The following is a 13148-nucleotide window of genomic DNA, read 5'->3' as shown; positions in this document are numbered from 1 at the left end:
ATGAAAGAGATATGGCAATTCTGTTTCAGATTAACTTCCCATCCTCTGTTCTGAAGTTTTCACCCAAGCCATGCTGAGAGTCAGGCAACTTCTCATTCTGAGGAGACAGTCATTGTGCACACAGGAAGAAAAGCAGCCGCCACAAGCAGTTTGATCCCATGAACAGATGGCCTAGTGTGTTGGCAAATACTGCAATCTAGATAAATGCACTCTGGACTTCTATAATATCTACTAGCCTTGCCTATCTGCTCTGAACAGCTCTGCCAATTTAGCCTTAATCTCCCATCATTAAACTGAGGCTATTGTCTCCATAAATCACAGTGCAGCCTTCTTATCTGTTTATTTCCTTTTCAAGTTATTAATCTTTACTTCCAAATTCTACAACTCTTCACACTGGAGAGTGTCTTCTCCATGTCCCCCTCCCATTGCCTCTGTTCCCTTCCTGTCTTCATCTCATGTAACTTTCCCTTTATTTGGGGCTCATAATGCATGAATTTGTTCCTCTCTGTCTGTGAGGCTGCCTTTTTCTACTCCTTCAAGAACCTACCTCAAAACCCACTTTCTTCTTAGCAAAAATCTCCCACAATAATCCTAGCTTCAGTTTTCCAGAGTAATTTAATTTAGCATTCCCATTTCCACTGCTAGTTGAAAAGAAGTCTTGAAAATGATCTATGCAGTAGAGTAGCGATCCCCAACCTGTGGCCGGTGGACCACATGTGGTCCTTTGACTAATTGGAGGTGGGCCCCAAAGGACGCTTCCCCCCCCCCCCTGGCCCTTTACTTCATCCCCCCCAGCCCTTTACAATACACTTCATTGTTGTGGCATGTCTGTATCTTATTTTGAAGGGATGTTTAAACATTACCATAGCGATCAGAGAGCGCTAGGACAGTGGTTGAGAGTAGAGGAGTAAACTGCCCCCCCACCAGGCCTCAGTAAAAGGCGTTGAGTGGTCCCCGGTGAGTGGTCCCTGACGTTGAGTGGTCCCCGGTGATAAAAAGGTTGGGGACCACTGCAGTAGAGGCTTCATGCCAGACCCCGCCCCTAGCCACTGGGGAGTAAAGTTGCCAGATCCAAACTGGAAAATTCCAGTTGATTTAGGGATGAAGCATGAGAAAGACACGGACCTCAGTGGGTATGGCATGGAGTCTACCTTCCCAAGCATTAATTTCTCCAAGGAAACTGATCTCTGTACTCTGGAGATGAGCAGTAATTCAAGAGTCCCACATGGAGGCTGGCAGCTATGTGAAACTTATATTAAATCAGAAAATTGGCAAGAGGAGGGGCCATGGCCCAGTGGTAGAACATAAGTCCTACGTTCATTTACTGGGAACACTAGTTAAAAGAATGTGTTAACTGTAGATCATATGAAAGACCTCAACCAAAGTCCTTGGAAAGCTGTTGCAAGACTGAGTAGACAATACTGACCTTGGTGGATTAATGGTCTGATTCAGTATAATACACTTTCATGGTTTCTGTGTATACTCTATGAAGATCAGCGTTCCCTACTGAAACTCTATGGGATCTCAGAGACAACTCTTTCATATCACCTGATCTTCTTAACTGGAAACCCCAGGATTGAACATGAGACTTTTTGCTTGCCAGGTACCACTAAGCCACAGCTCATCTGCTTCCAATAAGCTGAACAGTAGCTGACACTTGGGATCCACTAAATAATTAAGATTTTCCCCCACCACAATCATCTTACAACAGAAAATATCTAGCTCACATGAGACAAACTGCTATAGCCACAAAGCACAGCCAACATATGGAATCTATTTAATGGGTTGTCAATATAATGACCATAAAAGTCCTGCTCTCATTCAGCTAGTAGTTTCTCATGCTATAAGTGTGGGAGAACTTTCCAAATTTACAGCCAAACCTCATGCAGACACTACATGCCAGAGGTCTGTTCAGCTTCCATGAAACTGTTAGTTTAGCTACCAAAGGATAGAAATAAATAATTTACTCTGTACAGACAAGTTTTGTGACTGCATTTTTATTATGTACTGGAATGAAAAGGTTAGAGATAAAACATATCTTTTTGCCTTTTATGAATAGTCACCCTCCTTTTCCCTCTTCTTTATATTAAAGTATTATGTAGTACAAAGTACGTTTGTAACAATATTATTATACAATCAAGAAGAAAGAAGAGGAGATTACAAAATACCAATACCTACAAATTGAGTTAGAATACCTCTGGGAGAAGAGGGTTACCATTGTGCCAATTGTTATTAGAGCCCTTGGAGCAATACTTCAAAGTCTCAAGAAATACCTGGACATTCTAGGCTAGGGAAAATGTAATTTGTGTCGGTTCATAGTTCATAGCCCCATAAACCATATTTAAATGACTTTAAAGGGACTGCACAAGACAGCCCGAAACAGCTGAACTGTGGGGAGGCTCAGATGTCTTTACAATTTTCATGGGGAACAGAAAGCAGGGGTTTAAAGGGACTCAGCATGCTTTTAAATCCCTGCTTTCTGCTCTATCCACAAACCATCAGAAACTGTTTTAAAAGTTTGTGGAAGTTCATGAGAGCACACCCATCAGGAACTTCAGATGGCGAACCCCAAACAAAGCAAAATTCATCACAAATTTTGTTTCATGGTTTGATTTGTGCCCATCTGTATTCTAGAAACTGATCAAATAACACCAGCTCAGCTTCATAAAACAAGTGTTGCTTGGAACAGCAAGAGTCCTGTGAAGATATTTTGGCGGTTCCCAAGAACTTGGCTAGATCTTGAACTGCAGAACTCCATCTACCAATCAAATATCTGACTGTGAGAATTCAATTTCTAAAACTGTGTTCATTAAAAATAAATTAAAATGTTTGTGCAAACCACCAATGAAGATAATCTCTCACTACAAATCCTGGGACAGAAGCAACAACAGTATTCTCAGTGACTGATTGACCCAACGTTTCTTTTCCATAAGATTATATTATATATTAGTGGCTAACATAATTAAATAAGATCCAAGATTTCCTAACCATCTATTTTCATTGTATTCAGTGTTAATACTAGCAAAGGAAAATGCTTTTTTAAAATGTATATGATATTTTTTTCCAACTCAAACAGCCCCACCAATTCCTGCCTCAAGTAATCCAAAAATAAAATATATTTTAAAATATCCAGTATTTGCATACGGATTAGGTGGAACAGTAAAACTGAAACAATCATTGAGAAAGTCTGCCAGGGTACTGGTTGCAATAAAGAAATAAACTGCAAGAACTTTGAACTTTTAAGAGCCGAATGAACAGGATCAGCAGCAAGATAAATTCAAGTGGGTAGCTGTGTTGGTCTGAAGCAGCAGAACAAATTTAGACCAACAAAGTTTTATTCAAGGTACAAGCTTTGGTGTGCACGCACACTTCCTCAGATACAATGGGCCATTTCCCACGGCGATCTTTGTTGCAAATTGTTTGCGGAATGAAAAATCGCCATTTAAAATAGTGGAATTCGTCGTTTTGCACACCTGGCTTTGTAGTGGAATCAGTTGCGTTTTTTAGCGTTTCCCACAGGCTTCCGGTCTCGGCAGAAATCGCTAGAAAGGAAGCGCTATTGCCAAGCTTGTCCCGCCCCTGGCCGTCAAGCAGCCAATGGGCAGCCGTTAGCATGCTCCCAAACAGCCCCTTTCCCTTTAAGAAAGCTTTTTTAAAAAAAAAAACAGACCCATAGCAACGAATCTACGTAGATTCCTTGCACTGGAGAGACCCATCCAGCTGCCTAATGTGATCTATCGTTTGATTGTATGATCGTTGGCACGCTGGCTCGAGTGATAAAAAAAAATTCCCCCCCCCCTTCTCACGGGCTCGATTTTCGGCTGAATTTATGTGTAAAAAATAAAGGGACTTTATTTCAGCAAACGGGCTTTTATGTGGTTTGTGCTTAGTGACTAAAGGTGAAGGACTGAAGCCAGGGAAGCCTCTAAACAGAAAGAGGCTCGCCGGTGCGTTTATCCCCGCTCGCTCCGAGAAAAAAAAATGGCGATCGCTTCGCCGGAAGTTTGGAGGAGAGATCCAGGGGGAGGGACTTTGAAGAACCAGCTACAATGGTAACGCACAGGTCTTTAGCGCTACTGTTGCAGATTGGTTGCAGGAGTGTATCGCTATCCGGAGGGTGAATCCAGTTTTCTGGATTCCCCTGAAAGCGCCACAACGAAGCGCTTATTGCTGATCGGTTTCAGGATTGTTGCAGATTGTTGACGACGTCGTGCGTTATGGCAAATTAGTAGCGTTTTCAATCGGCAACCATTGTGCTATTTTTAAGCCGTGGGAAATGCCCCAATATCATGGAATGAAATAATCAGTTCAGACTTATAGATGGAGAGGGCAAATTAACAAACAGCGTAATGAAATTGTCCAGGTTCCAGAGCAACAAGATTACATTCTAACTTGGCTTTGCTCCCCCAATTACTAGTCAATAATATCCAATGGCCACCTCAGATGAAGTTGTCAAAGAACTGGGATTTTAAGTTGACCCCCCCCCCTCCTGTAGCATGTTAAAGACCCTAGCATGAGGGAAGGCAGCATAGCATAGCCCAATCTCATCAGATCTCAGGAGCCAAGTAAGTTTGGTACTTGGATGGGAGAGCACCAAGGAAGATTCTGCAGAGCAAGGAAATGGCAAGCCACCTCCGCCTCTCCCTTCCCTTGACAGCCCTTGCTGAAGTCACCACAAGTCAATTACGATTTGATGGCATTTATGTATATAAAAATCATGGCTCCTTCCTAGGAATTCTGAGGGGTAAGGAAAACACTGAAGACAGTCAGGTGGCACAAGGAAGAATAGAAATTCAAAGAACAGGGAATGGAATTATCAAAGAATAAACTCTGATTCCTTTTGTAGTGCAGACTCCACTTATCAAGAAAAACAAATGAATAACACTAGCATGAACCAGTCAGTCTTTTCACGCTGGTTTCTCTTTAAATGTACATGTATTATTTTAAATTGCATATCAAAGAACATAAAGTATTAATATGTTGACAAACACATGTATCATACAGGTCCATACTGACTGGAGAACTGGCATTGCCTATGGGTCTGTTGAATCCCATTTTGCAGCTGTATAAAAGAGCAATTATCCCAGTTCAAGCAGCTGTCCGAATTATAGAAGTACAATTGGTGATAACCAGTAGTTGTTATATTATTCTAACATTGTGATAATGGAATAATGTACAGGGTTGAATGTAATGTGGATATAAAAGCTTAAAGGGGCAATCAGGGTAAAATAATTTGTACCATTTCCCATGAAATAATAATGGTAGTAAAATAAATATGACAAGAATCCACTGGAAAAATTCAGACATCAATATGAATCATGGCTTGGCTCTTGCGGGAGCATACCTGAATGCTTTGTGCACATGTATTCTCTCTGCCCTTCAGTGCATTACAAGTTTCTAGATTCATGGGATAGTATAGCTCCATGTAGTAGTTGGAGATCTCCAGGAATTACAATTGATTTCCAGATAACAAAGATCAGTTCACCTGGAGAAAATGCCACTTTGGAAGGTGAAGCCTCTCCTCTCCTCTCCTCTCCCCTCCCCAAACCCTACCCTTCTTAGGTTCCACCCCCCAAAAATAATTATTTCCCAGCATATGTAAATATACATTAATAGGGTCCAAACTAGTGGCAACTGAAAGAGCTCTTGTAGTTGTGGTAGATAAATCCCTGAAAATGTCACCTCAGTGTTCAACTGCAATAAAAAAGGCAAATGTTATGCTGGGGATTATTAGGAAGGGGGTTGAAAACAAATCAGACAGTATCATGACACCCTTATATAAATCTATGGTGCGGCCTCATTTGAAATACTGTTCTCGTCACCACACCTCAAAAAAAGGAATTATAGCATTGGAAAAAAGTGCAAAAAGGGGCAACCAAGATCATTAAAGGGGTGGAACACTTCCCCTATGAATAAAGGTTAGCTTGGAAAAATGATGACCGAGGGGTGATGTGATAGAGGTTTGCAAAGGTAAAGAAGTACTTTTCTACATATTTCTCAATACAAGAACTCACAGGCACACAAATTAATAAGCAGGAGGGTTAGAACAGATCAAAAGAAGTACCTATTCACCCAAAGAGTAATTTACACATGTAATTCAGTGCCACAAGAAGTAATGGCAACTACAGGCATAGACAGCTTCTAGGGGGGAATGGATAAACATATGGATCAGAGGTCCATCAGCAATTATTAACCACAATGTATAGATAGAACATTATATCTGGGGCAGTGACACCCTGTATTATTGGTACGGGGGGGGGGGGGCAGTGGGAAGGCTTTTGGCATTCTAGCCCTCCTTGGTGGACCTCCTGATGGCATCTGGGGTTTGGCCAATGTATGACATAGTGTTGGAGTGAATGGGCCATTGGCCTGATCCAACATGGCTTCTCTTCAGTTCTCTTAACCTGAAGCTGGCAACCCTAGTTTGTCAGCACATACAAACCATGCCTCAAAGTTTGGAGTTTATGGAATGAATTTCTGTCACCTGTCTTCACACAGATTAAAATATTCACTCATTCATTCTGACACATAAAACTGGGCTCTGTTCTTGAAGATGGTGAATTAAACAAATAATCTATGTGTTCTTTAAACCAGTGGTCCCCAACCTTTTTATCACCGAGGATCGGTCAACGCTTGACAATTTTACTGAAGCCCAGGGGGGTGGTATTTTGCTGAGGGACGTTGCCGCCTGAGCCCCTGCTACACTTGCTTTCCCGCTGGTGCCCCTGACTTCCCACCGCCCGCTGGGGAGCGCTGCCAAGGGAGAGCCCCAGCCATGACAACTGCTGGAGAGCACCAAAGGTGAGCCGGTGGCAGAGTGGCAGGGCAGCCCCCGAGGCAGCAGCCAGGGAGGAAGACGAGGAGAAGCTGCAGCCCAGTACCAACTGATCCATGGACCGGGACCAGTCTCCGGACCGGGAGTTGGGGACCACTGCTAAACACCAATTGGTGTTGAGCTGTATACAAGCACTGATTTTCCTCCTACTCCAATAATTCCTGCTTGTACTTGCAACTGAATTACTCAGCAGTCTGTCCACAGTTAGTAAACACAACACTGGGCCAATATTACATAGGGGGTGGAAAGACATGACAAACTTAAATATACAGAGCAACTCGTGCACAGTAATCCCTAATCCTTGTTCTGTAAGAGGTACATGAATGGGTTTGCTGTGGCATGAAGGAAGAATGCAAAATAATATCAAAAGCTTATTTGTCAGTGTGTCACTTGCACAATGAACCAGACCATTGTTCTGTCTGAGCTGTAACAATGCCTTCTGCAAACTATAAGAGACTCTGGCTGTATGTTCTTTCAAAGGTCAATTTCCCAGGTGCCAATGTCCTTAAAGCTATAAACTGCTGCAAATACAGACAATTATTACACATTTTAATATAGAAACTTTATTTGTTTTGTTTATTCATTATGGCCTCTATCATCGATTGATCTCTTTAAAAGCACAAATGGCATGGCAATCAAGTGGTGGTTTCACCAGATGAAGTTATAATAAAAAGAAAGGAAGGGGGGATGGGGAATCCAACCATAAGGTGTTTTCTATTTGATTACATTTAATATTGCACTCCTAAAAAGAGTCCTACTCCATTTCTTATTCTGACATAAAGATGATGAAAATGATAATGCTTTAAAGGCCTTTGACCCCATAGCAAGGGCCCCATGAGTGCTCCACACAGACCTCTTGGCCACAACTTGTCCCACTCATTTCAATGGAAAGAGAAGACTGCCAGAATTCTTTCCTCTATTGAAAAAGTAACGCAGCAGTGAAGTTTCGGGCTGCTGTACCAAACACACACACACTAAATCATTGCGTCAAGGTAAGCGGGCACAATCCAGACATAACTGGGCCAGTTAATGAAGCTTAAAATACATGTAACTTTCTCCAGAGTTGTGTCCTGTAATTACTGTTGTGGTAACCCAAGAAAGAATTTACTTGCCATCTCTGGTAAGCCCTCCAAAGAAACCAGGATCTGCAGCAAGTAGTTTACCATCTTGTCTCCTGTTGAATGTGCTGTGATGAAGCACTGATTTTTTTGCATTCAAATGAAACAGCTGAACTCCTTTCAGTCAAAAAATAATCAAAGTCTAGGATCCCAATCTTAAACTAGCAAATTCACTCTAGAACACTCACAGAAAATCAGCACCTAAGATGCTAGGGCAACATACTTTGCTCCACATGAAATGATTTTTTTTCTTTTTTTCTCTTTTGCTACCACAAGACATCATAAGACCAAGCAGGAATACAGGCAATTTGCCTCAGGTTACTGAAAAACTTCCCAGTGTCTAATTCCTTCCACTGGTAAACATTCAAATACCCTTGTGAGAAATTTCAGATCTACTTGGAGCAACTGGGGGAAGTCATGCAGATTTAGAATGATATTTCATTTGAAATATCATCAACCACATGAAATTCACTGGGTGACTGTGGCCATTCATCTTCTGTCAGGCTTAACCTGCCTCACCAGGTTGTTTTGGGAATGAAATGGGTGGTCCCACTGAGATGCTGAAGGAAGTGTGTGTGTGTGTGTGTGTTGGTTACCAAGTGATCATGGTAACAAAGGTGTTATTGTAGTCTAAAAACTAATGTAAGGGACTGCTGTTGATAACTGCTGTTCTGGAACCCTGATCTTAAGCATTGGCCTTGGCACTGCTAACTGTGATATCCTGGCAACATGATTAAAATGGCAGAGAGCCACATTTTGTGGCACTGGGTTAGCTTAGCAGTCAGACTGCTGTTCCTCCATAGACAGTAATGTGCTAGCCCAATCCATTTTAGAAATACATTACAAATCTGCATCCATATGTAGTCAGTTCAGCTGAAGAGTGTTTCCCCTTACTGGTAAATTGATAAAAAGAAATCTAAAAACTCTGCATTATAAAGTTATATGTAAACAGCTTTAACGGGCTCTCCAACTATAAAACAATTTCAAATTATCTATTTCTGATACTAAAAAGCTATCCCTCCCTTTCTCCATAACTATCATATTGACAGTGGTTTTGCTAGATTAAATACAGATCAAGGAGGCACTACTGAGATCAGATGTTTGGTCTTTTGGCATACAGCAAGGGTGTGGTATTCCCAGAATACAGAGCATCGGTGGCATACTATAGAATGCTGGCATTCCAGGAAAAAAGGACAATTCATCCAAATAAAGGCCATCCCATTTATAATTAAAATGAAAACATGGAACAAGAAGTCTCTAATTCCTCCTTTCCCCCCCCCCCTTTAATAATGGTCAGGATGTCTGTCCTGCTATAGATATTTCCAAAAATAAACCCTTGAAGATAATTCTCAAAATTATTAATTCTTCCTTTCCAGTACCTGTATAAATTTTCACATAATATAAACAGCATAACTGCCCCATTAACTTCCTTCCTCCTATATAAATTTACATGTGTATAATAGTCAGTCTAGAATAAACCAAAAGAGATATTTATGTACCACATCTGGAATAACAAAAACTTCATTTTTGTGATTATTTAAAAGAACAAAGTGCCCATGTGCATGAAGGAAGTTTTGTGTGCAGGAAATCTAGTATAAATGAAAATGTTAAAAATCAATGCAGATCCAATAACATGGTAAACAGAAAAATAAAAGGCTGCATCTGTCAGGTTATCTATTTAGAACTGCAGGCTAGGGAAATAAGTTAGCACTGAACATATATCAGTGTATGATGGGGGGGTTGTACTTTATCTTAACCATTTTAGTACCTAATTGGTCTTGAGCATCGAATGTTAAAATGAGTTTAGCCTTTTGACAGCTTCTATGCCAATTGTGAAAGTTTTAATATTTGCTCATTTTTCTTGATGGAAAAAAAATAAGTACAGCTTTTTATCAAATACTGCATAAAGAGAACACAAAAATAAAATAAAAACAAGCTACACATAGGCAGTAGAATAAAACACTGCCTGTTTCAAGTGTATGCTACCAGTTTTTTTAAGATCCCAAAATCCAACAACATATTGGAAATCTTGGTTCTTTAATACTATCGCATTTTAGGATTGATGAGATGGCTCCAGTGGTCTGGTCATTTCTTTTCACAATGCTTCAAGTTTTCAAGATATATTTAAAGATGCTTCAAAGCCCGTTTCTTCTACTCAAATTAAAGATGTCTAGATTCCCAAAGATGCAATACTGTAGTTTTACAAGGATGTCAGCATTAATTACATTTGTACAAAGAAAACAAAAGTAGAAAGAAAGTGCTCCTGAAATATAGGACTTTCCTTTCATCTTTGTGCCTCCCTTCCCCCTTCATTTCCGTTTTGTGACAAGTCAAACTTACAAGTGTACATAAACAATGCCTACAGTCAAGTCTCCAATTCCACCAACTGGGCAGAAATATTCCCCTTTGGCTGAGGCCGTGTGCTACTGTTTTAAATACTTTGTCTCACCTGAAGTCTTTGAAGAGTCTGAGTTCAGAAATCAGTTCAGACAATACCCAGAGGGGAGTAGAGCCCCTCTGGAAGAAAAAGAAATTTTATCACCCTTGCAAATAAACTTGGGTTCTCACACAATCCGTTTTCGGTCTACTTTGCAGAGAATCTTTTTGAAGGCCCTCCTGAAGTCATGGTTGAAGATGGTGTAGATGACAGGGTTCAGGGAGCTGTTACAATAACCAAACCAGAAGAAGAATTTGAAGAGGGTGTCAGGCACATAGCAACTCTTGCAAATAGCAGTCAAGGAGTAGGTGAAAAAGAAAGGGAACCAACAAACCACAAACACCCCAATCACTACTGCTAATACAAAGGTAAAGCGTTTCTCCCGGTTCTGCCTGCCCCTCCATCGGGAAGCTTTGGCATTCCTCTCCTCCTCCACTCTGGTAGGCAAGTTGTCCCCAGGCTTAATCTGGCTTAATTTGGTTTTACCCTTTCCTCTCTGAGCCTTTTCCTGCTTCCTGGACTGATGGTCCTCATTATGTTCTGAGGAGGAGGTGTCCTCCAAGTCAATGCCATTGACTTCTTCCCTTTCCTGGCTTCCTCCTGCCACAGCTCCCTTCTCCCCATTAAGTTTGGTCATCGCAGGAACATCTTCCTTATCTGCCAGCCCATTCTGCTTCCTCTCTGAATTTTCCCCTCTCTTGCCGGGAGGCACACGAGTCCTCCTCTTTGCAATCTGGTAGATACGGACATAAACCAGGATCATGATGAGGCAGGGAGCAAAAAATGAGCCAATGCTGGAAGAGATGATGTACCACGTCTCCTTGTTGATGCTGCAGGTAGGTGTCTTGCTCTCTTGTTTTGAGTCTGTTTCTTGATGGGTTGAACTGTCAGGCTCACCTTGCTTCATGATGGAGATGAGCGGTGGGAAAGAGATAACAGCCGAGATGACCCAGACTAGGAAGATGATGCTTTTGATGCGGCGTGGAGTACGCTTGAGGTTGTATTCAATGGCCTGAGTGATAGACCAGTAACGATCTAGGCTGATGGCACAGAGATGTACAATAGATGAGGTGCAAAAGAGTACATCTAAGGCTAGGTAAATCTCACACCACACTTTTCCAAAGTACCACTGGCCCATCACTTCATTGGCTAGAGAAAAGGGGATGACTAGGGTGGCCACCAAGATATCAGCAGAGGCCAAGGAGACCAGAAAGAGGTTCTGTGGGGCCTTGAGGGCCCGGCTAGTGAAGACAGCAATGATGACCAACACGTTGCCAAAGATGGTGAAGAGCATGAGCAGCGTAGCCAGGGTGATGAGGGCCAAGGTGGTGTGCAAGGGGTAGGGAAGGCCCCCTTTGTGCCCAGCATCACTCCCGTTGAGGCTCCCGTTGCCATCCATGTGCTGGAGGTCGCTGTCTTCCTGCAGAGCCTGCAGGTGTGCCAGGGAAGAGAAGAATCCCCCCCTCTCCGTGAACGGGCTCTGTAGGTTCAACATCCACCCCAGTGCGGCCTGCGTGGGATGGGGGGGTGGTCCTTGCCCGGCCCCACCTGCGAAGAAGAGGAGAAAGGTCTCAGCGCCTGGCCCACCTGCACCAGCAAGGGCAGCCACCGCCTCGGGCGTCCATCGGCCCGTCAGAGTCTCCGAGCAGACGACAGGGCAGGACAGGGCAGGACAGGACGGGAAGGCAGGCGCTCCTCTGCGACTTTCCTTCGGCCGGCAAAGCGCGGGGGTCGACGATGCCCTGCCCCGCTAGCTCCTCTCCACCCAGGTGAGCGAGGCGCAGACGACCTGCCGCCGCCGCCTCGTATCCCGCCACTTGGGCATGGGGCGCGGCGGGCGGGCGGGCGCGGCGGGGGCTTACCTCGGCCTCGCGCACGCAGGCAGGACCCCTCCCGCGGGCATGCCCCGGCGGCCGCTGCGCTCCTCTCTGCCCGCCCGCCCGGCCGGCAGAGCCCGGCGCGAAGAGCCCGTCGGTCAGTGGCGCGCCCCGGGAGGAGCGGGCGGCTCGGGCAGGAGGAAGGGGCGGCGCCGCCTCGGCCGCCGAGCCGGGTAGTCCTCCGGCGGAGTCGCCTGCTCAGGCGCTGCCTCGCCGCCTCCCGCTCGCTTTATAGCCCGGGATCGGGCCGGCGGTGCCGAGCAGCAGCGTCAGCGCCACGTGGGGACGGCCCCCGGCCGGCTCCCTTCCCCGCCTCTGCCGCGCAACTGCTCCGGCGCCAGCAGCGCCCGCCCGCCCGCCCTTCCCTCGGGAGCCCGGCTCCGGCACACCGGCAGCCCCGCGCCTCGCCCGCTTCGCTCGCGGGACTAGCTGCCCGGCGCCCCCGGCCAGCGCCCGCACCCCGGGCTGCCCCGCAAACGCGCCGGCGACGGGCTCCTTCGGCTCCGCGCGCCCTGGGGCGCTCCGCCTTCCTTCCCCACCCACCCGCAGGCACAGCGGGCTCCGTCGTCAGGCTCCATTGCGACCGGCACAACAAGTAAGTCCCCACGAAGTCTGCTCGCTAGGCGCTTGGCGGGCTCACGGCGGACACCTGCGGAGGCCGTTCTTAGGCAGCTCCCCCCCTGCCCCCCGCCCCCCGCCCGGGATCCGGAAAGCAGCTGCATCCATCACATACCTGGATGAGGGAGGGACACACGCCCTTCACAAGCCCACTGTGGAAGTGAGGCACATCTTCCCACACACACTGGGGTCCGTCTCATGGCCAAAGATTCCCTCTCTATACATCGATATAGGACGACTGCACTTTGCCCAATACCAGCCGG

General features: G+C 44.9%; 1 protein-coding gene across 2 annotated transcripts; it reads right to left on the bottom strand.

The window, feature by feature from the left end:
• Positions 1–1981: 1981 nt before the first annotated feature.
• On the bottom strand, positions 1982–12917 carry ADRA2A (adrenoceptor alpha 2A). Of its 2 annotated transcripts, none has more exons than XM_077349710.1 (2): positions 12811–12917; positions 1982–11938 (listed from the first exon to the last, which is right to left on the bottom strand). In XM_077349710.1, exon 2 carries the CDS (start codon positions 11883–11885, stop codon positions 10518–10520), a length of 1368 nt encoding a protein of 455 aa, XP_077205825.1. In that variant the 5' UTR covers positions 11886–11938; positions 12811–12917; the 3' UTR covers positions 1982–10517. The 2 variants fall into 2 exon arrangements, with proteins under 2 accessions (XP_077205825.1, XP_077205824.1); XM_077349709.1 differs by lacking the exon at positions 12811–12917 and adding an exon at positions 12253–12475.
• Between the last annotated feature and the right edge of the window lie 231 nt (positions 12918–13148).

Source organism: Paroedura picta, chromosome 8, assembly GCF_049243985.1.
Source record: "Paroedura picta isolate Pp20150507F chromosome 8, Ppicta_v3.0, whole genome shotgun sequence".
Taxonomy (NCBI): domain Eukaryota; kingdom Metazoa; phylum Chordata; class Lepidosauria; order Squamata; family Gekkonidae; genus Paroedura; species Paroedura picta.
This window is presented reverse-complemented; position numbering and strand designations above follow the sequence as displayed.